Below are 26680 nucleotides of genomic sequence, written 5' to 3' on the forward strand. Positions count from 1 at the left end.
CTTATCGTCGCCTAACCAGTCTTTGGTTACAAAGCTTTGCTGGAGTCTTTCTATAACGTCCTCCCAATTGTCTCCCGCATTGTACTTTTCATCTGATCCGTTGTTCGCCATTCTGTGGATTCTGTAATCCCGTAACTCGTCGCCACTGTAAAGTCTTGTTCCCTCAGTACAGATTCACACGAGGCATGTAGTGAAGTCAAGGTCTCTCTGGACCTGCACCTTTATTTCACAGCTCTGGAATGCTGCACTTGCCTGAGACCTGTCCTTATATACCTGTCTCTTGCAAGTGCACCCCTGGTGTTAAGGTATGCTGGTGGTTACAGGTCATATCTTATTACAGTCATGTATAGCATGTTAGGATACAGTTATATATACTAATGTAAGATACATGACAAAAACAGATCAGGAGCGGGAAAACAAAGTTACGTTTGTTTTGACTCGGCCACTTTGCCTTTCATTTTTACCCTGTAAGCGGGCAGCCGCCTGAGACGCTGTCAGTGTTAACACCTGGTGCTGCTTCGGGGCAGGGGCGATGCGCACGGCGAAGACGTCACGATCTCCGGGCGCAGGAGATCAGGTGCAAAGACATAGCGCCGCCACTAAACTCCCACCCAATATGGCGGTAGTCGTTAACAGCGCTGCAAACTCATTAATGCTTTTATTAGTGGCAAATTGATCTGATCACCCTATTCATCTATGGGACACCAGCCTCCGATAGACTTCTTTCCTCCTTACCTGCGGGTTTACGGACCTAGAGCTGGTAAGTGGGATTAGATTGGATAACCTCTTGTTGGCTGGCGCAGATACGATGGTAAGTATTGCAGGGAAGTGGCCAGGGTGATCTCCTGGACTAGTTTTGATCGCCTGGATAGGTCGGAGAGGAATTTTACTAGATTTTTTTCCCCAATTGGCCTGGGTTTTTAATCTTTTTTTGTCTCTCCCAGAGATCACACGGCTCCGGATAGGGTGGAGTGTAGAATGTTGCGGTGCAGGGGGTGTCGCAGTTGTGTGCGGCGGACTGGTTGGGCTGGATGCTCTTTACCTTTCCACCATTGTTCATTGTTCATAGGTTTATATGTATCCTTCAAGGCTGCTGACCAAGGCCCATGGCGGTTCTTTGTCGGCCGTCACGGACACGATGAGCCGAAATGGCCTCCTTCTGCGCTGTAAATTTCTATGTTTCTATGTTACTGTAATTATTCTTTATTTACATTAGAAATAGGAGCAGGAGTAGGCCATTTGGCCCCCTCGAGCCTGCTCTGCCATTAAATAAGATCATGGCTGATCTGATCTTGGCCTCAACTCCACTTCCCTGCCCGTTCCCCATAACCCTTGACTCCCCTATCATTCAAAAATCTGTCTATCTTTACCTTAAATATATTCCATGACCCAGCCTCCTTAGCTCTCTGGAGTAGAGAATTCCAAAGATTTCTATCCTTTCTATTTCACGTTTAAGTATTTCTCATAGCTTATCTAAGGTTATATTTGCCAATTTTTCATTCCATTTAACCTTGAAATGGTCCCTTTTTATCTTGCTTTCATTTTCTTTTTCAAGCTCCAATACTTTATTTTTCCTTTTCAGTTTCACAATCTAATTATATTGTGGTCACTGTTTCTCCAAATGCACTTTTTTAGTTTGCCGTCTAGCTTTGCTTCGTGAACGAGAATGAGGCCAAGCAGTGCTTCTGTCCATGTTGGAGCTGCAGCATATCCACTGCCCTTTTTTCAATCCAATCATTTTTAATATTACAATATGTATTTTGACAATGAAAATCTCCGAACGCTTTCTAATTTGTCTATAAATTTCTTTTCCACTGTTTGGAAGTATACATATGCTTCAGTAATGTGACCAATCTGCTATTCTTCAACTCAGTCCAAAGGAATTATGTTTGAGTGAATTTTCTATTTAAATCTTTATGCTCTGGTGTTATGGTATGTTTTTTTATTAATACCACTATGCTTATTGCTTTTTTTTCCATTCCATTTCTATGCCGAAAATGTTATGCCTTGAAATATATAATTGGCAAATCTATCCCAGCTGCAACCACATTTCAGTTACTGCTATTAGATCAGGATTTTCTGCTTTTGTCAGTGATTCTAGTTCCTAGTGTTTCTTATGCTCTGTACTTTGACATATATAAACTTTAGTTTGTATTCCCTTGGTTTGGTGCCTTAGGAATCTTTGATGGGACAGTGTAGAGGGAGCTTTAATCAGTATTGACTCAGAGGTAGTGCTCTTATCTGAGTCAGAAGGTTGTAGTTTGAGTCCCACTCCAAAGACTTAAGCACTTACTAGATAGATGTTTCAAAGCACTGTTGGTTGTTCTGTCTTTTGGACGAGACGTTAAATTGAGGCCCCGTCTGCCCTCTCACGTAGATATAACTGACCTTATAAGACTATTCAAAGAAGAGCAGGGGAGTTCTCCCAATGTCCTGACTAACATTTAACCCTCAATTACCACCACTAAAACAGATAATCTGGTCATTTGCTGTTTGTGGGAGCTTGCTGTGCACAAATTAGCAACCACATTTCCTGCATTACAATAGTGACATCAATTTAAAAGTAATTCATTGGCTTTGAACCACTATCCTGAGGATGTGGCATGTGAAAACCAGACACCCCCCACCACCCCCATACCCCCAAACTTGGCAGCCTGAACCTGAACGTTTTTAACTTCAGGGCCTCCTCTGCATGTCCCCGTTCAGCAGCCAGCCCGAAATGGGTAGGAAACGGCAGCTGGCCAACAGGCAGGAGTGGAATCTCAAGAAGCTGTCGGCCGGGACCGAAGGAACAGTAGCCAGTACTCGGATGAGTCGCAGGGTGGGAGTTTTGGAAGGGTCCCGCTCCTCTTGGTCCCACAAAGAATATAAAAAAGAAGTTTAAAAAAAGTATCTATTTGGGTCTCTTCTGATCCTGGATCTTCATCCCACTATCTTCACCTGGTGGCAAATCCATAACAACTTATTCACTCAGGCCACCAGTTAAAATTGAATTCGGGGCCCGATAACACCATCAGACCTCGATTTGCATATTTAAAGAGGAACCCCACTGGCTTCAGGCAGTTTAGGATAGCAGATTAACATTCAAAAATGTCGGCAAGCAAGGCACCTGGCCACTGCCTGCCCAGTTTCTGCCAGGCGGGTAAGGGTTAAAATCGTTCCTTCAGTCTCGGCTGCACACATCTCCTAATGGCACCAGGATTTTAATTGTAGAGGAAAGCATTTCACTTTGTATCAACTCTGGAGAAACAATTACAAAGCAGAGTTTGTGAAGCATTACAATATTACAACAGTAATGAACCCTGCTTAGTTGTATATCTTTTTTTTGGCAACTAAAATTAGGTATTAAACCAAGCTGTGCATTTGACTGATCTGCTATTGAAGTCAATGGGTGCCACTTCAGTGAGTTCATTTTGAACTCTAATTCTAAACAGACAGTGTTTAATTCCTCAGAGTGCAAAATGCTCCTGTTTAAAATGAAAATTCCAAATATTTAAAGTGCTGCTGAGCGGAATATGTTTTGTTGAATGTAACCAGCTGCTGCTACTTTTAACAGTGGCTCTGCTCACCGGTGCATGTAACATTTTAAACAGAAACATTTTGAACTCTCATCTTAAGCAGTGTTAGATGCAGAGACGCGTATTGTGGAAGCTTTTTAAACAGCTTGTTAAAGAAACAACAAACTTGAGTTTGAGCAGCTGTAAAATAATTTATCTGCATGGAACAATAGGCTAATGAAAGTAGAATGTGTGTAAATTTAAAACAGGCTATGCTTTGAATCAGTCTGCGTTCACCCAAAATATTTGACACTGTGTTGCTGGAAAAAGAATTGGCATTATGAAAAAGTGCCCATCTTACACTGAATAAAGATTTATTCTCAGGTCCCTTCGAGGTTGTAATATGATATAGTCAGCAGTTCAGTTGTGTGCACCATTAGTAAATTTAGATTTATGGGAATATTAATAGTTGCTTCATAGAATATACTCTGTTCTATAATTTCTCCTCTTATTTATTTTTCTGCACATAGGTGACTGTTCAAGACATCCCAACAGGAAACTGCTATTCTTTCACTGATCCCCATATTGTTACTTTTGATGGAAGGTCAGTTTTTAATAACATCAAAATTGCATTTTTTGTGATGAATTTTGTGCTTATCAAGGTGCAGGAAGCCATTGCTAGGAATGTAACTTTTTGTTAATCCCTGTTGGCACCTAGTTTCAGTAACAGGACTGCCAAATTTAGGTGTTCTCTGCTAATGGAGGTTAGATACATGGGGCCCAAGTTTCGGCTGTTCCGCAGAACGGCGCACCATGAGAGGTCCGCCTATTTTGTAGAATTAAAAGCACGCCTAAAACTTGCCTCGCTATTCTCCGAGTCCAGCAGGCCTGTTTTGCAGTCGGCACGGCGCAGCACAAGCAGCTGGGGCTGGAGCTACAGCCTTGCACCGAAAAGAGTGCCGGCAGCTACGCGCGTGCACAGTGGAATCTGTGTGCGTGCGCAGTAGCTCCTGGCCCTCCCAGCGCGTCCTGTCCCCGGGCGACCCTATCCCTGGCCGAAGGGACATCACGATGTTCGCTGCCCCTATCCCGGGCCGAGTGGTCTGCCTGCCTTACCGTCACTCGTCTCGCTGTTGCTCGACCTTGGGCCTCGTCTCGTCACCACTGCCCTGACCTCGAGGCCTCCTCGCCAGCCCACCCAAACACCTCCTCCGTGATGGGGCAGCCCGACCAGCTCTTCAGCGGGCCCCACCCGACCACCTCCTCGGCAGGCAGGGCTGCGTGTGCTGTTGGAGGGCTCCCGGTGCTCCCAAACGGATAGGTGCTGCAGTAATAATTTTTTATTTACTGATTGATTGATTGATTTTTAATTTTTTTAATTTTTTATTTATTGATTTATTGATTTATGTATTGATTGGTTGATTTATTGATTTATTTATCATTTAGTATTGATGATGGCTCTTTATTGCTAAACGTGAACTGTTTAATGCTTTGGAAAATCCCCTAACTTCCCTCTAACTTCTCGCCCCCCTACCTCCCCCCCCCCCCCACCACCCCGCAACACCCGATCTCTGGCTACCTGCGCCTAATTTCTAAAGTGTACACAAGGTTTTTCTGAGTGTACAAAAGTCGACACTTACTCCGTTCTAATTTAGTTTGGAGTAACTTTTCGCTGCCTAAACTTGCAAAACAGGCGTAATTGGCTGGTAACGCCCCCATTTGAAAAAAAAACTGAACTACAACGACACTAAAGTAACTCAATAGAACTGGTGCAAACTAAATGCCGAGAATTGCGATTTCTAAGATACTCCAAACTAAACTACTTGCTCCAAAAAAATAGGAGCAACCCCAACCGAAACTTGGGCCCAAGGCGTGACAATTTGGGGCTTTATGTAAATGTGTTCTCCCACTGATTTAATCACCAGTCCCTTAAGTGGACCTTAACCCTTTCACCAAAAATCTGTAGTTTTTCTATATTCTGAAATTGCAAAAGTGTTTAGCCTCAGAATGAACGATGATCCTACTTACAGTGATCTATTTATTGGATTAAACATAATCTAGAAATTCAACTCATTAGCACCCGCCATATTGGGTGGGAGTTTAGCGGCAGCGCTACGGCGTTGTGCCCCGATCTCCTGCGCCCGAAGATCGTGACGTCGTCGCCATGTGCGTCGTCCTGTTAGACCCCAAAATTCACTGTCCCCTCCTGCAGCAGCGCCGGGCAAAAGCACCGGCAGCTGCAGTCGGCACGTCTCGGACTGCCCGCCGCTACTAGGGCGAAAACTAAAGGCCGAGTCAAAAATAAAATATAAACTTACCTTGTTTTCCCGCTCCTGATCCGGTTTCTTCGTGGGGTGCTGGCCACGATCGATCAGCCCGGCACCCTGCTTGAGTGCTCCCTGGTGGAGTCGGCAGCATGGGCCCTTCCCTTTAAGTGAGGGAAGGGCCCCTCGGATGCGGCTGCGCTGCAGGGCCCCATACACAGCACTGCTGGGGCATCCACCCTGTTAGCGCCCCAGGAAGGAAGTGGAGCGCTTGATTTAGTGCTTCACTTCCTTCCAGAGACGGTGGCCCGAATTTCAGGAAAGGGACGACGTTTCGCGCCTCCTGACTGTTACTGCCCCCAAATGGGGCGACACTGGATTTTCCCCCGAATGTTTTGCAACAATACAAGACTCACTTCTGCTGGCCGGCTTCCGACCTTGCACCCTCCGTAAACTTGAGCTCATCCAAAACTCTGCTGCCCGTATCCTAACTCACACCAAGTCTCCTCACCAGTCACTGCTGTGCTCGCTGACCTGCATTGTCTCCTGGTCCAGCAACGCATCGATTTTTAAAATTCTGATCCTTGTTTTCAAATCCCTGCATGGCCCAACCCGTCCCGACCTCAGTAACTTCCTCTAGCCCTACAACTCTCCGAGATCTCTATGCTCCTACAATTCTCACCTCTTGCGCATCGCTCTACCATTGGCGGCCATGCCTTCAGCTGTCCAGACTCCTTTCTCTGGAATTCGCTCGCTAAACCTCTCCCCCTCTCTCTCTTCCTTTAAGATGCTCCTTAAAGCTTACCTCTTGGACACCTTAATATCTCCTTATGTGTCTGTCAGAATTTTTTTGATAACTCTCCTGTAAAGGGCCTTGGGCCATTTAACTGTATTAAAGGCGCTCTATAAATGCAAGTTATTGTTGTTGTGCACGTTAAACTCAGACCAAATCGTACAGACTCCAGCGTCTAAAATATGTATTCATAACTTATTTAGAGATAGCTCAGCACATACTAAATTACAGCTGTCAGCTGAGTGGAACAAAACATTCACAGTCGATAAGCAATCCTTTGTTCAGATTACAGGAAGTGTCTGCTCTGCATATTGATCAAACTGATTGTTAAATAAGGAACTCATTGAACATTCAGATAAAAAAAAGGTTCCCTTTTGATCTCTTAATCAGAAATCACCATCTGAACTCCAATTAAAATGAATTCAGCATATCCACACATTTATGGCACAAGGTAAAGTCCTTGCCATAAACTAAAATTTAGAAAGACACCCATACTGCACGAGTGACGATATTTCTATTTTACAACAACAGCAACATCACAAGGCGCTTCATGGAGATGTAAGGAAAGAAAATGGAGGCCGAGTCAAAGAAGGAGATGTTAAGAGGAGTGACTAAAAGCTTGGTCAATGTATTAAGATAGATATTAAAGGAGGGGAGAAAGGTAAAGAAGTGCAGGGGCTTAGGGAGGAGTGTGGGGTATACAGGCGGCTGGAAACATGACCAGCAATTATTGGGCAAGGGAAGGGAAGAATACACATGAGATCAGAGTCACAGAAACAGAGTTCGGTTGTGGAGGGGGTGGGGGTAATGCATCAATGGAGGAGTGAAGCCTTGAAGTGATTTAAATATAGAAACATAGAAACACAGAAAATAGGTGCAGGAGTAGGCCATTCGGCCCTTCTAGCCTGCACCGCCATTCAATGAGTTCATGGCTGAACATGCAACTTCAGTACCCCATTCCTGCTTTCTCACCATACCCCTTGATTCCCCTAGTAGTAAGGACTTCATCTAACTCCTTTTTGAATATATTTAATGAATTGGCCTCAACAACTTTCTGTGGTAGAGAATTCCACAGGTTCACCACTCTCTGGATGAAGAAATTCCTCCTCATCTCGGTCCTAAATGGCTTCCCCCTTATCCTTAGACTGTGTCCCCTGGTTCTGGACTTCCCCAACATTGGGAACATTCTTCCTGCATCTAACCTGTCTAACCCCGTCAGAATTTTAAACGTTTCTATGAGGTCCCCTCTCATTCTTCTGAACTCCAGTGAATACAAGCCCAGTTGATCCAGTCTTTCTTGATAGGTCAGTCCCGCCATCCCGGGAATCAGTCTGGTGAACCTTCGCTGCACTCCCTCAATAGCAAGAATGTCCTTCCTCAGGTTAGGAGACCAAAACTGTACACAATACTCCAGGTGTGGCCTCACCAAGGCCCTGTACAATTGTAGCAACACCTCCCTGCCCTTGTACTCAAATCCCCTCGCTATGAAGGCCAACATGCCATTTGCTTTCTTAACCGCCTGCTGTACCTGCATGCCAGACTATTTTAAATTTGAAGTTCTAGGAGCCAATGTAGATCACTGAGAACAGGGCTATTGGGGGGGGGGGGGGGACTTGGTGGAGTACAGGGTGTGAGCAGCAGAACTTTGATTGAATTGAAGTTCATGGCAGGTGGAGGATGAGGAGAGCGGTGGATTAGTCGACTCTGGAGGTGAAAAAGGCCTGAATGAGGGTTTCAGCAGCAGGTGTATTAAAGTAGGTGAGAAGATGGAAAATGTTATCGAAGTGCAAGCAGGCAGCCTTTTTGATGGAGATAAGGTAAGAAGCTCAACTTGGAGTTGAATTGCATGCCAAGAAACAAGGGGGTGGGGGGCGGGGAGGAAGGGGCAAAGATAGTGGCTTCAGCCTTCCTAATGTTTAGCTGGAGAAAATGCTCATCCAGCACTGGATGTCGGACAAACAGTCTGACAACTAGGCCTCCAATGTTGGGTCCTGACTGGGTTGGAAAAAGCAGAAACCTCTCTTTTAGGGAGTCGCTGCCCTCAGGGTCCCCCCACGCCACTGACTCCATTTGCCTTGTATGTGGTGGACAAAGCTACAATATATTGCTAGTTGAGAGAGGTGACTTTCATCTCAGTAGTTTGGGGTGGATTGAAATCCAGGTCCAAGCAAGAAAATACAATGTTCAAATTCACTGCACCAACCAATCTTTCACATTTTTTCACCCACTTTAGTGCTGTGGAGAACATGCCTATTATTTAAAGAAAGTAAACCAGACTACTAAAGAAACTGTAGTACGGACTGAAGGTTATAATGACATTATAGACTTAACAGTACTGCTATTAGTCACTCTGGCACCTTGCAGTGTGAAAAGGAGAACTTAATTTCAAACACAGTTTGTGTCAGGAATGCAGTGCTGTTGCCTGACATCATTAGCTATCTATGGTACAGCAGTAGACTTTCAATGTGATGAGTGAGTGGAGGATTTTTCTTTCTTTGCAGTTGACAACTTGCATGTAGTTTATCTTATTTATGTGGACTGGCAGCTGGGGGAAAATGTCCACATATTCCCAGTGATATTGGGCCTGCATATCTCCTTTAACAACTGGAATCGTCTGTTCCCAAAATGTTTTTTTCAATAAGGAATACTGTCAATATACTTTTGAAAAACACTCAGATATCTATTTTGAGAGTATGCAGGACTGTATAATAGTTTTTTTTAGTTGTCCATTGTAGTCTAATGTATAAAATATTGCACATCTGGCTATCATTTTTATGGCAGCCAGATTTAATTTGTCACAGCATTCTACTTCAATATTTGTTGGAATAAAGGCTTGAGCAAAGTTGAATAGGTTCAGAAAACTGGTCCTTTACCTGACAGTATATTTGGGCCAAGCAAAAGCTAATTAGACCATACTTTTGTTCTGATAAGTTTTTATTATTGTTTGGACAAAAGTCTTTGATTTTTGCTTGAGAACTATTGGCCTGTGGCACTCAAGATTACTTTATCAGGGCCTGGAGTCAGTCAAGTGGTAATGTTTTATGGAATGAAGTATATATCAGAGGCCTGGAACATCCAAACAGGAAGACAATCAGCATGTTTTGGCTTCAGGAGCCATCAGGATGGCCTGATGCATCCACTTCTGTGAATTTAGCATATTCCTATGAGTATACTTGGAACCCAAAGAATGGTTGGTTATATTAGCAAGTTAAGTTTTAAGTATATGTACTTAGTTTCATTCTTTATCCCGCTATCCTCAGCATGCACCATGCTGTAGTCGTGAAGGGGAATATGGCAGTCACCTGCTGCCAAGCCTCTGCTCCTCATTTGACCATTCACATTTGAACAAGAATCACAAATGTCTGCAATCTTCCATTAAGTGTTTGACATTTCCCAACATAGAAATGTAGAAACATATAAAATAGGTCAGGAGTTGGCCATACTGCACCACCATTCAATAAGATCATGGCTGATCATTTAATCTCAGTACCCCTTTCCTGCTTTCTCTTCATATCCCTTGATCCCTTTAGCCATAAGGGCCATATCTAACTCCCTCTTGAATATATGTAACCAACTGGCATCAACAACTCTCTGCGGTAGAGAATTCCACAGGTTCACAACTCTCTGAGTGAAGAAGTTTCTCAACATCTCGTTCCTAAATGGCTTACCCCTTATCCTTAGACTGTGACCCTGGTTCTGGATTTCCGCAACATCGGGAACATTCTTCCCGCATCTAACCTGTCCAGTCCCATCAGAATTTTATGTTTCTATGAGGTCCCCTCTCATTCTTCTAAACTCCAGTGAATACAGGCCCAGTCAATCCAGTTCCTCCTCATATGTCAGTCCTGCCATCCCGGGAATCAGTCTGGTGAACCTTCACTGCACTCCCTCAATAGCAAGAACATCCTTCCTCAGATTAAGAGACCAAAACTGAACACAATATTCCAGATGAGGCCTCACCAAGGCCCTGTACAACTGCAGTAAGACCTCCCTGCTCCGATACGCAAAGCCAACATGCCATTTGCCTTCTTCACCGCCTGCTGTACCTGCATTCCAACTTTCAATGACTGATGTACCATGACATCCAGGTCTCGTTGCACCTCCCATTTTCCTAATCTGCCGCCATTCAAATAATATTCTGCCTTCACATTTTTGCCACCAAAATGGATAACCTCACATTTATCCACATTATACTGCATCTGCCATGCATTTACCCACTCACCTAACCTGTCCAAGTCACCCTGCAGCCTCTTAGCATCCTCCTCACATCTCACACCGCCACCCAGCTTAGTGTCATCTGCAAACTTGGAGATATTACACTCAATTCCTTCATCTAAATCATTGATGTATATTGTAAAGAGCTGGGGTCCCAGCAGTGAGCCCTGCAGCACTCCACTAGTCACTGCCGGCCATTCTGAAAAGGACCCGTTTATCCCGACTCTCTGCTTCCTGTTTGCCAACCAATTCTCGATCCACGTCAATACATTACCCCCAATATCATGTGCTTTAATTTTGCACAACAATCTCTTGTGTGGGACTATGTCAAAAGCTTTTTGAAAGTCCAAATACACCACATCCAGTGGTTCTCCCTTGTCCACTCTACCAGTTACATCCTCAAAAAATTCTAGAAGATTTGTCAAGCATGATTTCCCCTTCATAAATCCATGCTGACTTGGACCGTCCTGTCACTGCTTTCCAAATGCGCTGCTATTACATCTTTTATAATTGATTCCAACATTTTCCCCACTACTGATGTCAGGCTAACCAGTCGATAATTCCCCGTTTTCTCTCTCCCTCCTTTTTTAAAGAGTGGTGTTACATTAGCTACCCTCCAGTCCATAGGAACTGATCCAGAATCGATAGACTGTTGGAAACTGATCGCTAATGCATCCACTATTTCTAGGGCCACTTCCTTAAGTACTCTGGGATGCAGACTATCAGGCCCTGGGGATTTATCGGCCTTCAATCCCATCAATTTCCCTAACACAATTTCCTGACTAATAAGGATTTCTTTCAGTTCTTCCTTCTCGCTGGATCCCCTGATCCCTAATATTTCTGAAAGGTTATTCGTGTCATCCTTCGTGAAAACAGAACCAAAGTATTTGTTCAATTGGTCTGCAATTTCTCTGTTCCCAATTATAAATTCATCTGATTCTGACTGCAAGGAACCTATGTTTGTCTTCACTAATCTCTTTCTCTTTACTTATCTATAGAAGCTTTTGCAGTCAGTTTTTATGTTCCCAGCAAGCTTCCTCTCATACTCTATTTTCCCCCTCCTAATTAAACACTTTGTCCTCCTCTGCTGGATTCTACATTTCTCCCAGTCCTCAGGTTTGCTGCTTTTTCTGGCCAATTTATATGCCTCTTCCTTGGATTTAACACTGACCCTAATTTCCCTTGTTAGCCACGGTTGAGCCACCTTCCCTGTTTTATTTTTACTCCAGACAGGGATGTACAATTATTGAAGTTCATCCTTGTCTGCCATTGTCTATCCACCGTCAACCCTTTAAGTATCATTCATCAGTCTATTCTAGCCAATTCACATCTCATATCATCGAAGTTACCTTTCCTTAAGTTCAGGACCCTAGTCTCTGAATTAACTGTGTCACTCTCCATCTTAATAAAGAATTCTACCATATTATGATCACTCTTCCCCAAGGGGCCTTGCACAACAAGATTGCTAATTAGTCCTTTCTCATTACACATCACCCAGTCTAGGATGGCCAGCCTCTAGTTGGTTCCTCGACATATTGGTCTAGAAAACCATCCCTAATACATTCCAGGGAATCCTCCTCCACCGTATTGCTACCAGTTTGGTTAGCCCAATCTATATGTAGATTAAAGTTGCCCATGATAACCGTTGTACCTTTATTGCACGCATCCCTAATTTCTTGTTTGATGCTGTCCCCAACCTCACTACTACTGTTTGGTGGTCTGTAGACAACTCCCACTAGCGTTTTCTGCCTTTTGGTATTCCGCAGCTCTACCCATACAGATTCAACATCATCCAAGTTAATGTCCTTCCTTACTATTGCATTAATTGCCTCTTTAACCAGCAACGCTACCCCACCTCTTTTTCCTTTCTGTCTATCCTTCCTGAATATTGAATATCCCTAGATGTTGAGTTCCCAGCCTTGGTCACCCTGGAGCCATGTCCCCGTAATCCCAATTATATCATATTCGTTAATTGCTGCTTGCGCAGTTAATTCGTCCACCTTATTACGAATACTCCTCGCATTGAGGCACAGAGCCTTCAGGCTTGACTTTTTAACACAATTTGTCTCTTTAGAATTTTGATGTAATGAGGCCCTTTTTGATTTTTGCCTTGGGTTTCTCTGCCCTCCACTTTTACTTTTCTTCTTTCTATCTTTTGCTTCTGCCCTTATTTTACTTCCCTCTGTCGCCCTGCATAGGTTCCCATCCCCCTGCCATATTAGTTTTACTCCTCCCCATCAGCACTAGCAAACATTCCCCCTAGGACATTGGTTCCGGTCCTGCCCAAGTGCAGACCGTCCGGTCTGTACTGGTCCCACCTCCCCCAGAACCGGTTCCAATGTCCCAGGAATTTGAATCCCTCCCTCCTGCACCACTCCTCAAGCCACGTATTCATCTTAGCTATCCTGCAATTCCTACTCTGACTAGCATGTGGCACTGGTAGCAGTCCTGAGATTACTACCTTTGAGGTCCTGCTTTTTAATTTAACTCCTACCTTTTCCTGTTCTAAGTCTTTCCCTTTTGTTGTGGGCCAATTTCTTCTGCAAAGATGAAAATATTAATTTTCACACATGGTGCGCTTCTGATGGGTGGGACACATACAGATAGTCACATTTTCAATTGCAATTCAATTTAAAGATGAAGATATTACTTACACTCACTACTTGACCAACGTCCTGCCATTTCTTCTTGAACTGGCTTCCAGATCTTGCGGTATTGACCCCTGCAGAGTATTCTTCTGCAACTAGGTTCCACCTTCTTTTCATTTCCTTGGGTGAAACTTTTGATGGACCATTTTTGCTGATATCCAGCTCCAGCCATTTCTACTCAATGATAGTCACTAGTTTGTCCACTTCCTCATGGAGGAAACTCTTTGTTCATGTTGCACGCTCTTGCACCATTTGTGTATTGGACTTACACTCAGGTAATGTTCAAAAATCACACGTCTCACCTTTTTTCCACCTATCCAGCACTCCTTTCCACTCCCTCAGTCACACAAAAATCAATATTTAAGCCTTACCTTTATTTATGGTCCATTACCAATGATACTGAGGACGCTCTCCCTTGAATTGGCCAATTGCCAAGCTTCCTGCTGCAGTGCGCATGGCTGAAACGTCCATTGCGCATGTGCGCACGCTCAAACTGATATGCGTTCTCCTGCCGATACTCCACAAGATGCTGAGCCTAAGCTCCGCCCACCGCAGGCTCTGCAGAGCCACGCCGATGGATCTGGACGACGAGGGAGCGGCCACAGTGGAAGGTAAGTTTTTGGCACTTTTTTTGGCTTAGAAAGTCAGCATGCCACCCCTAACTGCACCGCTCTTGACGGCTGCCGAAATTTGGGCCCCATATTAGTATTTGCTTTGGCTTGTTTCAAAATAACAAAGATGTTTAGATTTGTGTTGAGATAATGTTGTAATTTGTCACAGCTGTGATGAAACTTCAGCTGAGGTTCAAAACTCCCCTGAAGGAGTTGCTGTTTTTGATCATTCACAACATGAAAACTTGGTAATGGGAATCCTGTTGATGGGAATAGTTAGGCAGGCACGAATTATCTCCCATACATCCCACAGATTTGCAAAATATGAATGATGGGGTAAAGGAACATTTTGTTCTGCAGTGAGTTGTTCGTCAAATTTCTATTAGAATCTTCTACAAGATAAACAGTCCATATTTACTGGTCATAATGATAGTGTTGAGACACTCTTGTCATTCATAGTTTTATTTTATTCATTCATGGGTTTTGGGCATTGCTGGCAAAGCCAGCATGTATTGCCCATTCCTAATTGCCCTTGAGAAGGTGCTGCAGTCCATGTGGTGAAGGTACTCCCACAGTGCTTTTAGGGAGGGAGTTGCAGAATTTTGACCCAGTGACAATGAAGGAACGGCGATCTACTTCCAAGTCAGGATGGTGTGTGACTTTGAAGGGAACTTGGAGGTGGTGATGTTCCCATGTGCCTACTGCCATTGTCCTACTAGGTAGTAGAGGTTGTGGGTTTGGGAAGTGCTGCTGAAGAAGCCTTGGCGAGTTGCTGCAGTGCATCTTGTAGATGGTACACACTGTAGCCATGGTGCACCGGTGGTGGAGGGAGTGAATGTTTAAAGTGTTGGATGGGGTGCCGATCAAACGGGCTGCTTTGTCCTGGATGGTGTTAAACTTCTTGAGTTGCTGTTGGAGCTACACTCATCTAGGCAAGTGGAGAATATTCCATTACTCTCCTGACTTGTCGATGATGGAAAGGCTTTGGGGAGTTAGGACACTCGACACAGGATACCCAGCCTCTGACTTGCTTTTGGAGCACTGTATTTATGTGGCTGGTCCACATATACTACTGTTCGATGAGATTGTGTTTAAATTAAAAACTTAACATGAAATAACATGAATTATTTTCTTGTTTTTTTTTCCTGAAATTACGTTAAATGGAATCTTTAGCCTGACTTGATTTGACATGTATGCTCAAACTGTGAGCTTCTTTTGACATATTTCTGTCACCTAATCTTTTCAGCTTGATTTAAGGTGCCTATATCTATTTCATATAGTAGGTGTCACCCTCTAATATTTTTTTGTATCTGAAATCTTGCATAAGAAAACAGAACAAATTCTTAGGATGATAATTGTAAAACTGTTGGGTAACAGTGACATTTTTCATTGGTACTTATTTGGTTGATGTCGAAGAAAAATAGGATAAATATCATAGGTGATATGTGTGTTAGTGTACATTTGTGCATGTGTATGGGTGCATATGTGTATTGTACATAAGGAGGCTTTTCACCTTTCTATAACTAAATATAAATTCATAGTTTGCATATGACAGTGGAGAAAAAAGCTGGTGAAGGAAAGAAGAATTGGGTCACAGTAAGAAAAGAAAGTAAGACAGGCAAGAAGAGAAAAGAAGTATTGTGTGTTTGGAAAAGGCAGGGGTATTAGTAGAACTAGGGAGAAAGTTCTCGTGAGGAAAAAGGGTATTATAATGGCTGGAAGCTCAGTGGTGTGATTTGTGCGCGGTTATTTTTGTTATAAAGATAAAGTTAATACGGCAGTGACATGTCTGTCAGGGGCTAGATTTGTGATTGTCCAGGATGGATGTGCTGGTGTAGAGGTTTTATTCATCTGGGAGATAATGATGTAGAGAAGAAGCAGATAAAGGTGCTCAAAGCTAGCCTTAAGCATATTGCCTGGAAGCTGAGAGAGGGGTTGTAAAGCTGTCGACAGGGGATTATTACTGATCTTTGGAAAAGTGTTTACAAATCAAGATATGGAATTAAATGGATGGTGAGCCAGACATGCCACCACTTAGCTTTTTGGGGGACCAGTCTGCATGACAGCACAAACCATTCATTCCCTTCTCCACTCTGCCCTGTTCCTACCAAAGTCCTGCTCCTGCTAATAGAAGTGATTCCAGCTGCTGCATGCTACAGATAGAAATTCTCAAGAAAGCAGTTCAAGAGAGTAGTGTAATACAATGGCAGTCATAGTTACCGGATGATAAAAAAAGCTTCAGAATATTACAGTGGCCTAGAGTTTGCAAGAATGCTGCCTTTGGCCACAAACACCATAAGTTAGACTGCTGTGCATCCTGATCATCCAGTGGTGAATTTACTGCAAAATCTGGTGGAGATCCCAATAGAATACGCCACAGCGACGACTGGCGATTAGAAAGAGGCGCAGACAGTGACCAATGCATTTGTCCATTAACACTAACGGCTAAAAACCTAGGCATCTACGTCAATTTCAAGCTAAGAGATTGTATTATATCAATCATTTGGGTGTTTATCCAAAGTTAAACATAAAAGCATAAGTTGTTGAAGTGAGCTGGATGATGGAGGATCTACTGGCAACTGCAAGCGTCCAATCAGAAAGAGCAAGGAGATACCTGGAGACCCACTGCCAACTCATTTCACATCCTGTGTTTCCAGAGGGAGTGAATGAGCCATTAACATAAAACAATTATAATTGTCTTTTAAAAAGTAATTTTCCAAGGCCTTGATATTTGCAAAGGGTAGAAATTTTGCTTTGGGTCAGCAGCATCTTCAACTGCAGGATGTTCGACCGACTCTGCTATCTGCACATACATGTCTCAATTTGTTTTTATTGTGCTTATTCTACTCACTATTTAAATATAAATATAATTGTGGTTAAGCTAGTTTAACACTTATTAAGTTAATGCTTTTGGCCTTTGTTATTCCTTTTCCTTCAATACAAATCACATCGTTGCCAGGTTACAAGCATTGTTCCAGTTCAGTCTAAGTGGCAGCATCCAATTTGCTTCATAAAACAGGCTTTATGAAGCAAATTGGATATTGCCATTTATTGTACGGGATGGGGGGTGTGGGGAGATCGACCTATGATAATAGCATACTCACTGTTTCGGTGAGGGTTATGGTCAATGTTTCCGCTAATTTATCTTTTGATGCACAGCCCCTTTAACTGGCTGCGGACTCATTCAAATTTTCGTGCATTCGCGTTTTTTTTCTATTTACAAGCCTGTGAGCAGCCTCGTGGGACCTCGAGACTGCTGCCTGATTGCGCAACTGCACAGCTTAGCGTGAACGTTGGTCATGGTGGAATGGCACAAAGGATCCCAGGAAATTTTGCGTGGGGCAAGTAATGGCTTGCGCCACCTATGTCACAACTTCCTCAGCAATCTGTGCCATAGTAATGTCATACGCCGTTTATAATTTCCAGCAAATTCCAACTTACTGGCCTGGAATTTCCTGGATTATTTCAGCGTAACTGCAGTGTTGCGCTGTTTTTCTTTGAGGAAATTTACACACAACTGGTTTATGCTGAAAACTGGTTTGTGCTAATTCTCTCCATTATTTGTGGTGTTTCCGAAATATGTTCACTGAGTCCTCTGCCGCTCTGTCCCCCATGCAAAAGGCCAGCTCATGTGAGTTTCCTGTATTTATGCCAGTAGATGGCTGGTGTACTTTTATGTCTGAACGTTTTTGCTCGGCACGGCCCAAAGTCACCTGATAGCACCATAACTGAAAAATATGGAGTTTTCAATTTTTCTTACTGAGGCCTACACTATATTTAACCAAAATACAGTCAGTCTCTGTGCATGCAAAATTTTCAGACCTTCCCACCCCACACATGTTTCAACAGACTAAGCAGGTAGAATGTCTACCCATGAGCATTCCCTGTCTTAAAAATGTGCAGCATACAAACAATCTCCTAACTTCTTCCCTCATTCTTTTGTGATGATCTTAACCTTAGTTATCAACTGAGCCAAATAGTCTTTCCAGATTTGTTTTTATCAAAATCTCTCATAATTGTTCACATCTCCATTCGATCTCCTCTTAACCTTCTTTGTTCTAATTTTAAAAGCCCCAATTTCTCCAGTCTCTCCTCATGGCTAAAATCTCTCATCGATATCAAAATCTTCTGTATCCTCTCCATGGCCTTAACAACTTCTTTAAAGTAGGGTGCACAAAACTGGAAACATTCTGGCTGTAGCCTAACCAATGACATGTCTCTTTAGCATAATCACTTTGCTTTAGTACTCTATGCCTTTGTTTATAAAACCCATGATCCCATATGTATATTTCCAGCTTTAGCAACTTTTCTTCCCACTGTCGAAGATTTGAAGTCATGTATATCTGTTTTTCCCACTCTTTCTAAAGTACAGAGTTCTGCTTTCCTAGACTAAAGAAGAATGTTGGTTGGCACTATAACTTGGTATTGTTCTCTTTCGATAATCTCAGAATTGTATCACTATGAATCTGTGAGGTGCACTCTGCCAGCACTAGATAAGACCAACTCATGACTTACGTCATATTTTTCTTTGTTAAATTTTATTCATTCTGGGAAGGTTCCAGTGAACTAACAAATTTATGTCATTTTATTGCAGACGTTATGACAACCATAAAACTGGAACTTTTGTGCTGTATAAAAGCTTTTTGCGAGAATTTGAAGTTCACGTACGTCAGTGGGACTGTGGGAGTCGCCACTATGCTGTGTCCTGTAACTGTGGCGTGGTTGCCAGGGAGGGCGATGACATCATTGCATTTGACATGTGCAATGGGAATTTTCAAGAGACCAGGCCTCATCTGTCAGTCAAAAGCAGTGGATCAGAACCACATCATGTCAAAATAATGGATGCACACCAGGGAAAGAAAATCACTGTGAGTATTTTTTAAAATCATTATTCAATTGTCCATCTTAATGTTTTTGTTTTTATTGATTAGATATACAGTTTAGCTCATAAGTTTAGCAATAATGGGCCCAAATTTCGGCCTCAGTTGCTCCTGATTTTTTGGAGCAACTGGTGTAGAACGGAGTATCTTAGAAATTCAAATTCTCGGCATTTAGTTTGCTCCAGTTCTAGTCAGTTAGAACAGTTTCACTTTGGAACAGAATTTTTTTTTCAAAAGGGGGCGTGTCCGGCCACTTACGCCTGTTTTTAAAGTTTCGGCAGTGAAAACTTACTCCAAACTAACTTAGAATGGAGTAAGTGAAGCTTTTTGTACGCTCGAAAAAACCTTGTCTACACTTTAGAAAATCAGTCGTAGGTTACAAATCAGTGTAGGGAATATGGGGGGGGGGGGGGTTAAAGGGAAGTTTACAAACATTAAACACTTCAGTTTTACAAATAAAGAGCCATCATCAATAATAAATGATTAAAACATCAATAAATCAATCAAAAAAATGTAATAAGAAATAATTTTTTTTTTTAAATCAATAAATAAAACATTTTCTACTTACCGACTGCAGCACCGGAAGCCCTCCAACAGCGTGCTGGGATGCCCCCCCCACCCCCCCCCCAGTGTGTCTCTGTCAGTGTCTCTATCTCTCTGTCTGTCTGTCTGTGTGTGTCTCTCACTCTCTGTCTGTCAGTGTCTGTGTTTCTGACAGCAAGGGGAGGGGGAGGAGAGAGGTAGAGGGAGAGGGGGGGCAGGGGGAGGAGAGGGAGGGAGGCAGAGGGGAGGGAGGGGGGGAGAGAAGGGGGGAGGAGAAGGGGAAGGGGGAGGAGAATGGGGGGTAGGGGGGGTAGGAGAAGGGGAGGGGAGGAGGAGAAGGGGAGGGAGGAGAGGGGAGGAGAAGGGGGAGGAGGAGCAGGGGAAGGGAGGGGGAGGAGGAGAAGGGGAAGGGGGGGAGGAGAAGGGGAAGGGGGGCGAGAAGGGGAAGGGGGCGAGAAGGAGAAGGGGGAAGGAGAAGGGGGGAAAGGAGAGGGGGGTGAAGGGGGTGGAAGGGGGAGGGGGAGGGAAAGGGGAGGGGGCGAAGGGGGAGGGGGAGGGAGGCTGAACGGGCCGGGCCCGGCCGGGCCCAAGACTTCGGGCAGGGCCCGTCCCCGGCACCAGATTTACAGGTAAGTGGCGTTGGGTCGGGTCAGGTCCGGGGTCCGGGGTCGGGAGCGCGGGTCGGGTCTGGTCCAGTCTGGGGGGGGGGCGGCGGTCGGGAGTACGGGTCGGGTCGGGGGGGGCGGGAGGAGGGAGGTCAGGTTGGTTCGGGTAGGGGGGAGGGAGGGAGCGCGGGTCGGGTCGGTTCGGTTCGGGTCGGGGGGGGGTGGGGGCAGAGGGAGGTTGGGTCGGGTGGGGGAGGGAGGGAGGGAGGGAGAGGGAGGTCAGGTTGGGTGGGGGCGGGGGGGAACGCGGGTCGGGTCCAGTCCGGGGCAGGGGGGGGAAGCGCGAGTCGGGTCGGGTCGCGAGGAAGCAGGAGCTGGGCGTGGGAGGCAGCCTTATGCATGCAGCCCCAGTGAGGCCATTCGGCCAGGGCTAGGAGTTGCGTGCTTCGGGCCCCTCCTACACAGTTTTGGGCGCCTGGAGCTACTGCACTTGCGCGCCCACTGTAGCGCGCATGTGCAGAGGTCCCGGCACTGTTTTCAGCGCAGGGACCTAGCTCCGCCCCCCACAGCTCGTGCTGCGCCGCACCGAGTTGCAAACGACCTGCAGGGAGCCGGAGAATCTGTAAGATTTTTTTAGGTGCACTTTGTGGCGTGAAAAACGGGCGTCCAGGTCGAGGCTGCGCCGTTCTAGGCGCGGCCCGAAACTTGGGCCCAATGTTTCCATTCAAATATGTGCCTGATGAGATAAAAGCTAGAATTCCATAGTACTAGTTATAGGAGCGGGAGTAGGCCATTCGGCCCCTCGAGCCTGCTCAGCCATTCATTAAGATCATAGCTGATCTTTTTCCTCAAGTGCATTTTCCTGCACTATACCCATATCCCTTGATTCCCTTAATATCCAAAAAATCTATCTGTCTTGAATATACTTAACAACTGAGCTTCTACAGCACTCCGGGATAGGGAATTCCAAAGATTCACCATGACCTTTGGTTATGATAGAGTTTTCATTACTTATGCTGTTAAATTACATCACAAAGCAGATAAGGTCTTCACAAATTGATTGAAAATTTATCCTAATTTTTATTGGTATTGTATACTGCCATACAGTGACCATAAGACATCGTACTTTGAAGTACTGTTGATAACTGTTAAGGATTTGGTGGTATATATTGGTATTCTTTCTTATCTCTGACTCATTTTGTCCCGTTCTCTGTGTTTTTAAAATAAATTCTTGCATATATTGAAATAAGTGTTCAGCTCTTAGGCTGCAAGGTAAACCATTGCCATTTGGATTACAGAAATGACCTCCTTTATTAGGCTTTATAACACCACTGAAATTCCCAAAAATCTATCGATCTGGGTAGGGAAATAGATTTAACTATGACATGATATTATCATAGATAAAATTGATCAAGTAAAAGTGATTTGTTGACACCCTATATAATGAAGAGTTAAAATCAGGATTCTTGTTCTCTATGCCCATCAACATTAAACATAGGTGGAAATCTGCAGAGGTCTTTACTAATTAAATGATGTAAAAGATGAAATTGCATCACATTTTAATGAGCATCTACAGTGTAGATAAGGAATGTTCATAAAGTGAATAGAAAGATATATAAGGTAGCTGTGTGGATTGGTATGTGATGGCTCATTCACACTGTAAGTCTAGCCTTCACACCAAAAATAGATTTATAAAGTATAAATCGGGTTGCGAAGACACAAACTGACTACAAAACAAAATGAGGCTATCTCCTCCAATTAGTTTCACCACCTTCGCACTGGCAATGACTCCAGATTCAGGCTGTGTTTATACCATAACTGCAGCATTGGTGCAAAGCAAAGATGCTTATAATGACATAACTAATTTGTTATTGTCCAAGTTTTCTAGGGATGTGTGCTATGTAAAAATATAAATACAGTTGACCTTAGTGAGGTAATCTTTGTAAACTATATACAAATCAGTTTATAAAGCATAGTGTTGTAATAGTTCTCAAATGTGGAGGTGTAAAGCTCTGTACCAAAAGTGTTATATCAAAAATCCTTATACAATACACCTCACAAATAACAAATAATTACTTCAGGGATACAAAAGCTGCGGATGCTGTAAATCTGAAATAAAAACAGAAAATGCTGGAAATACTGCCTGACCCGCTGAGTATTTCCAGCATTTTCTGTTTTTACTTACTTCAGGGGTGTCATTTCAAATTTAGTGAGATTTAAATTTGACCAAATCTTTCTGTCATCTATTCCCTGATACATGCGGAATTGATGAATATTAGTTTATTGAAAGTAAGCAGAAATGTAGCAATGTGATCAAGCATTAACTGTAAAGCAATTTTTACAAGCATTTAAGGCTGACATATCCTTAATGTATCAGCCATTCTTGTTATATTTTTCTGGTATTAAGATACCTCACTGATAGCCATATATTGAATGATCTTACATAGAAACATAGAAACATAGAAAATAGGTGCAGGAGCAGGCCATTCAGCCCTTCTAGCCTGCACCGCCATTCAATGAGTTCATGGCTGAACATGAAACTTCAGTACCCCCTTCCTGCTTTCTCGCCATAACCCTTGATCCCCCGAGTAGTAAGGACTTCATCTAACTCCCTTTTGAATATATTTAGTGAATTGGCCTCAACTACTTTCTGTGGTAGAGAATTCCACAGGTTCACCACTCTCTGGGTGAAGAAGTTTCTCCTCATCTCGGTCCTAAATGGCTTACCCCTTATCCTCAGACTGTGACCCCTGGTTCTGGACTTCCCCAACATTGGGAACATTCTTCCTGCATCTAACCTGTCTAAACCCGTCAGAATTTTAAACGTTTCCATGAGGTCCCCTCTCATTCTTCTGAACTCCAGTGAATACAAGCCCAGTTGATCCAGTCTTTCTTGATAGGTCAGTCCCACCATCCCGGGAATCAGTCTGGTGAATCTTCGCTGCACTCCCTCAATAGCAAGAATGTCCTTCCACAAGTTAGGAGACCAAAACTGTACACAATACTCCAGGTGTGGCCTCACCAAGGCCCTGTACAACTGTAGCAACACCTCCCTGCCCCTGTACTCAAATCCCCTCGCTATGAAGGCCAACATGCCATTTGCTTTCTTAACCGCCTGCTGTACCTGCATGCCAACCTTCAATGACTGATGTACCATGACACCCAGGTCTCGTTGCACCTTCCCTTTTCCTAATCTGTCACCATTCAGATAATAGTCTGTCTCTCTGTTTTTGCCACCAAAGTGGATAACCTCACATTTATTCACATTATACTTCATCTGCCATGCATTTGCCCACTCACCTAACCTATCCAAGTCACTGCCCGCAATGTACAGATCAGAAGGTACCACAGTCTGCTCCAACCAGGATTAGCTGTGCCATTCTAATGTTTCATAAATCTTTTGATGAGGCTGTTTAGAGACAAGCGGGGAAGAAAGCCGCATGTGTATTGACATATGAAAAGTACAGGGAAACTCTGTAATGCCCTTGACCAAAAAGTGACATCTGCAGATATGTTAGCACTCGTTTCACTGTAATGTATTCCAACTTTCCAACTTTCATTTGTTATTTTGAACAGTAACTTAAAATAAATAACCCAACATATTTCAAGCAGTTTTGTTACAGTTTGCAGCTTTTTCCGTATCCATTTCCACAGATCATGTTCCCTTCAGGGGTATTTGTCCGTGCAGATGTAAGCGACTGGGGAATGAGTGTAACAGTACGGGCTCCCAGCATTGATTTCAACCACACTAGAGGTCTTTGTGGGACCTTTGACCGAAACAGTAATAATGACTTCCACAGTGCTGATGGGAATCCAATGGGAGCTACACGTTGGAATAATGACCCTAATGATTTCATCGAAGAATGGAGGTATGCATTTGCCCAAAACTGCAATTTTTGATTTTTTTTAATTAAAAAAGGATGCAATGTCAAGTGAAAAGTTAAACTGTACATAATAATGGATCATACAATAAAAACAGAAAATGCTGGAAATACTCAGCAGGTCAGGCAACATCTGTGGAGAGAGAAACAGAGTTAACGTTTCAGGTCAATGACTTTTCATCAGTCATTGATCTGAAACGTTAATTTTGTTTCTTTCTCCACAGATGTTCCACGAATTGCTGAGTATTTCCAGCATTTTCTGTTTTTATTTCAGATTTCCAGCACCTGCAGTATTTTGCTTTTTGTATTAATGGATCATACAACTTTTGTGATGGATTGACTGGTGATGTATGACTTCATCTAGCCGCTGCTGGAAATACTTGGCCTCAAACCATCAAGAAAGAAGAACATTCAGGTTTAAATTCCACTTGTTCCAGATATGTATTTCATTTTGAATAGTTTCACTTAAACAATAACCCTTATTTTAAGGGTTTACTTTTTTTTCTTGGATTTGGACGAAATCTGAGCCACTTCACATGATGCACTTTCTCAGAGATGCATTACTCTACATCACTGTCAAATCAACTTGTAATTGGCAGAAAACTAAGTTTAAAAAAATGCATTTACACTGAATGAAAAATGCTTTAAGCTCCAACCTTTTGTAAGTACATAGCATATGCCAGGAGTATGGTTTACAAAAAGTAAATTACTTATAACATGGTCAATATAACTTAGTCAGCACAAAACCATCAGTGAAGTATATTGATCGATGTTGCTACTTGTTTTATGATTAATGTTCACTGTTCTTGTGTACAATTACTAAAAGGTCTGTAAAAATCTGCTTACCCGAGACTTACAGTGCATTGAATTTACAATTCAAATATTTGCACAATTCAAACTCACAATTCAGACTGTACCAGCAGTAAAATGTTGTTAGTGGATAGTATTGCTAAACACGTAGCAACTACTTACATTTGTTTATAAAGACTAAAGAGTCTGTTAAAATAAATCTCGTACTGTTTGTAGTTCCTTTACATTACTGTTGTGCATTTGCTAAACATCTTGTGGTGTAATATGAATTGCTGACATGATTTTAATATTTCAGTGTCCCGTGGTCTTCCTTTATGTTGATAATAAAAATATCACATGTTTGGTGACAAGAACTTAATGTGCTAATGTACACTTCTTGTTGATATTGCAATCAGACATAAAACATCTGTAGTAGCATTTTACTCCTAGTAATTTAGAGTTTAATCTAAAACAACAAGACAAATCGTAATAATAAAATACATGTGCTCAAGAAAAATGTTTGCATTTAGATTAGACCAGTGGTTTGAAAAGAATGTTCATTATCTAACTTACTTGGTGTGCTTGTTTTAGAATACATCCAGGGGAAAGTTTGTTTGATAAGACTCCATCACCTTCTGTGAGAGAGAAAAGAAGAAATTATTGCAACTGTCAGAAGGAATATACAATGTCTCTCCATTCAGTTAACAAGCTGACCACTGGGTATGGTCATTCTCATCTATCGTCTAGTTGCCATGCCTATGACAATGTGGATTTTACTTCAATGATTCCTTTTTTGGATATTACTGCAGAATACATAAGCAATCCTGAACTGTCAGTGTTCAAAAAGCGTGATGTAACCCAGTCTTCTGAAAAGTCAGGAAGACATACGGATCTGCTGAAATATGTTCAAACACAAGGCACCAAAGAAATGACCTCAAAAGGCAAACCATTTACTTTTACTGATCAGTCAGTGGGATATTCCAGATGGCCAGACATAATTGATTTTGTTGAACCAACGGTTAAATTAAGTAGGGTAAAAAGGCAGGGTTATTACGAATACCTACCAATATTCACATTCCAGAGCCTAAGTCAAACTGATCTGGAAAGCTTTACTTACTTTTTCCCAGAAGACCATTTATCCGGGAAACGACCTGACGTGCAACCAACATGGCCAACCCCAAGTGGACTGACATCAGCCAAGGCCTTAGATGTATGCCAACAAGCCCTAAGAAACTCTACAATTGGTGTAGTGTGTCAAGACCTTCTTGGAAGAAGGCTGATTGAGGCTGTGGATCTGTGTATTTCAGACTTGCAACTTAAAGATGATCTTGCTTGGGAGGAAGGGATGCTGGCATTTCTTGACAATGAATGTGAAAGAAAGCTTTTGGAAAATAGGGTTAAATGGGCCCATGGAAGAGATGGTCCACATGTTGATGAGATTGTTACAGCTCTCCGATGTCCTAATTTGTGCAGTGAGAATGGACAGTGTACAGCGTGGGGCTGCCAGTGCTTTGCTAAATACAGCTCTTATGACTGCAGCATTTCTAATGGTAAGCATAAAAATATTTTAATCATTGTTAACTTCTTGAGCAGAATAATAACCTTCAAAGTGCACTTTATGTGCCAGAAATTGAAGGTTCACAAAATCAAACTGTTCTTTCAATTGTTTGCTTTACTGGAACAGTTAGTTGTAAGCATTACTGCTTTGCAAATCATACTGCAGTAGACAGATGTTCATGTCCTAGTGGATCCGATGTATAAACCAGTCTACCAGGACTGTAAGAGAATCAGAACCAGATCTAGGCTGTTAAAAATCACAGTCCTGAATTTCAGCTTTGTGGAAATGTAAACATTTTGCTTTGCTTTAATTCTATATTTTTCCATTTGAGTAAATACCAATACTTGTTTGTTGATTGATTCTGCTACATGACACAAGTTCAGATTTTATCTTCTC

General features: G+C 42.9%; 1 protein-coding gene across 1 annotated transcript in view; it reads left to right on the forward strand.

The window, feature by feature from the left end:
• The window catches only part of LOC139259736 (von Willebrand factor D and EGF domain-containing protein), a 446188-nt gene that overhangs the window by 191567 nt on the left and 227941 nt on the right, over window positions 1–26680 (forward strand). Inside the window, exons 9-12 of the mRNA XM_070875369.1 lie at window positions 4028–4101; window positions 18623–18896; window positions 23711–23925; window positions 25318–26276. Of these exons, the coding sequence (XP_070731470.1) occupies window positions 4028–4101; window positions 18623–18896; window positions 23711–23925; window positions 25318–26276 (1522 nt within the window). The remainder of the gene's footprint in view (window positions 1–4027; window positions 4102–18622; window positions 18897–23710; window positions 23926–25317; window positions 26277–26680) is intronic.

Source organism: Pristiophorus japonicus, chromosome 3, assembly GCF_044704955.1.
Source record: "Pristiophorus japonicus isolate sPriJap1 chromosome 3, sPriJap1.hap1, whole genome shotgun sequence".
NCBI lineage: Eukaryota > Metazoa > Chordata > Chondrichthyes > Pristiophoridae > Pristiophorus > Pristiophorus japonicus.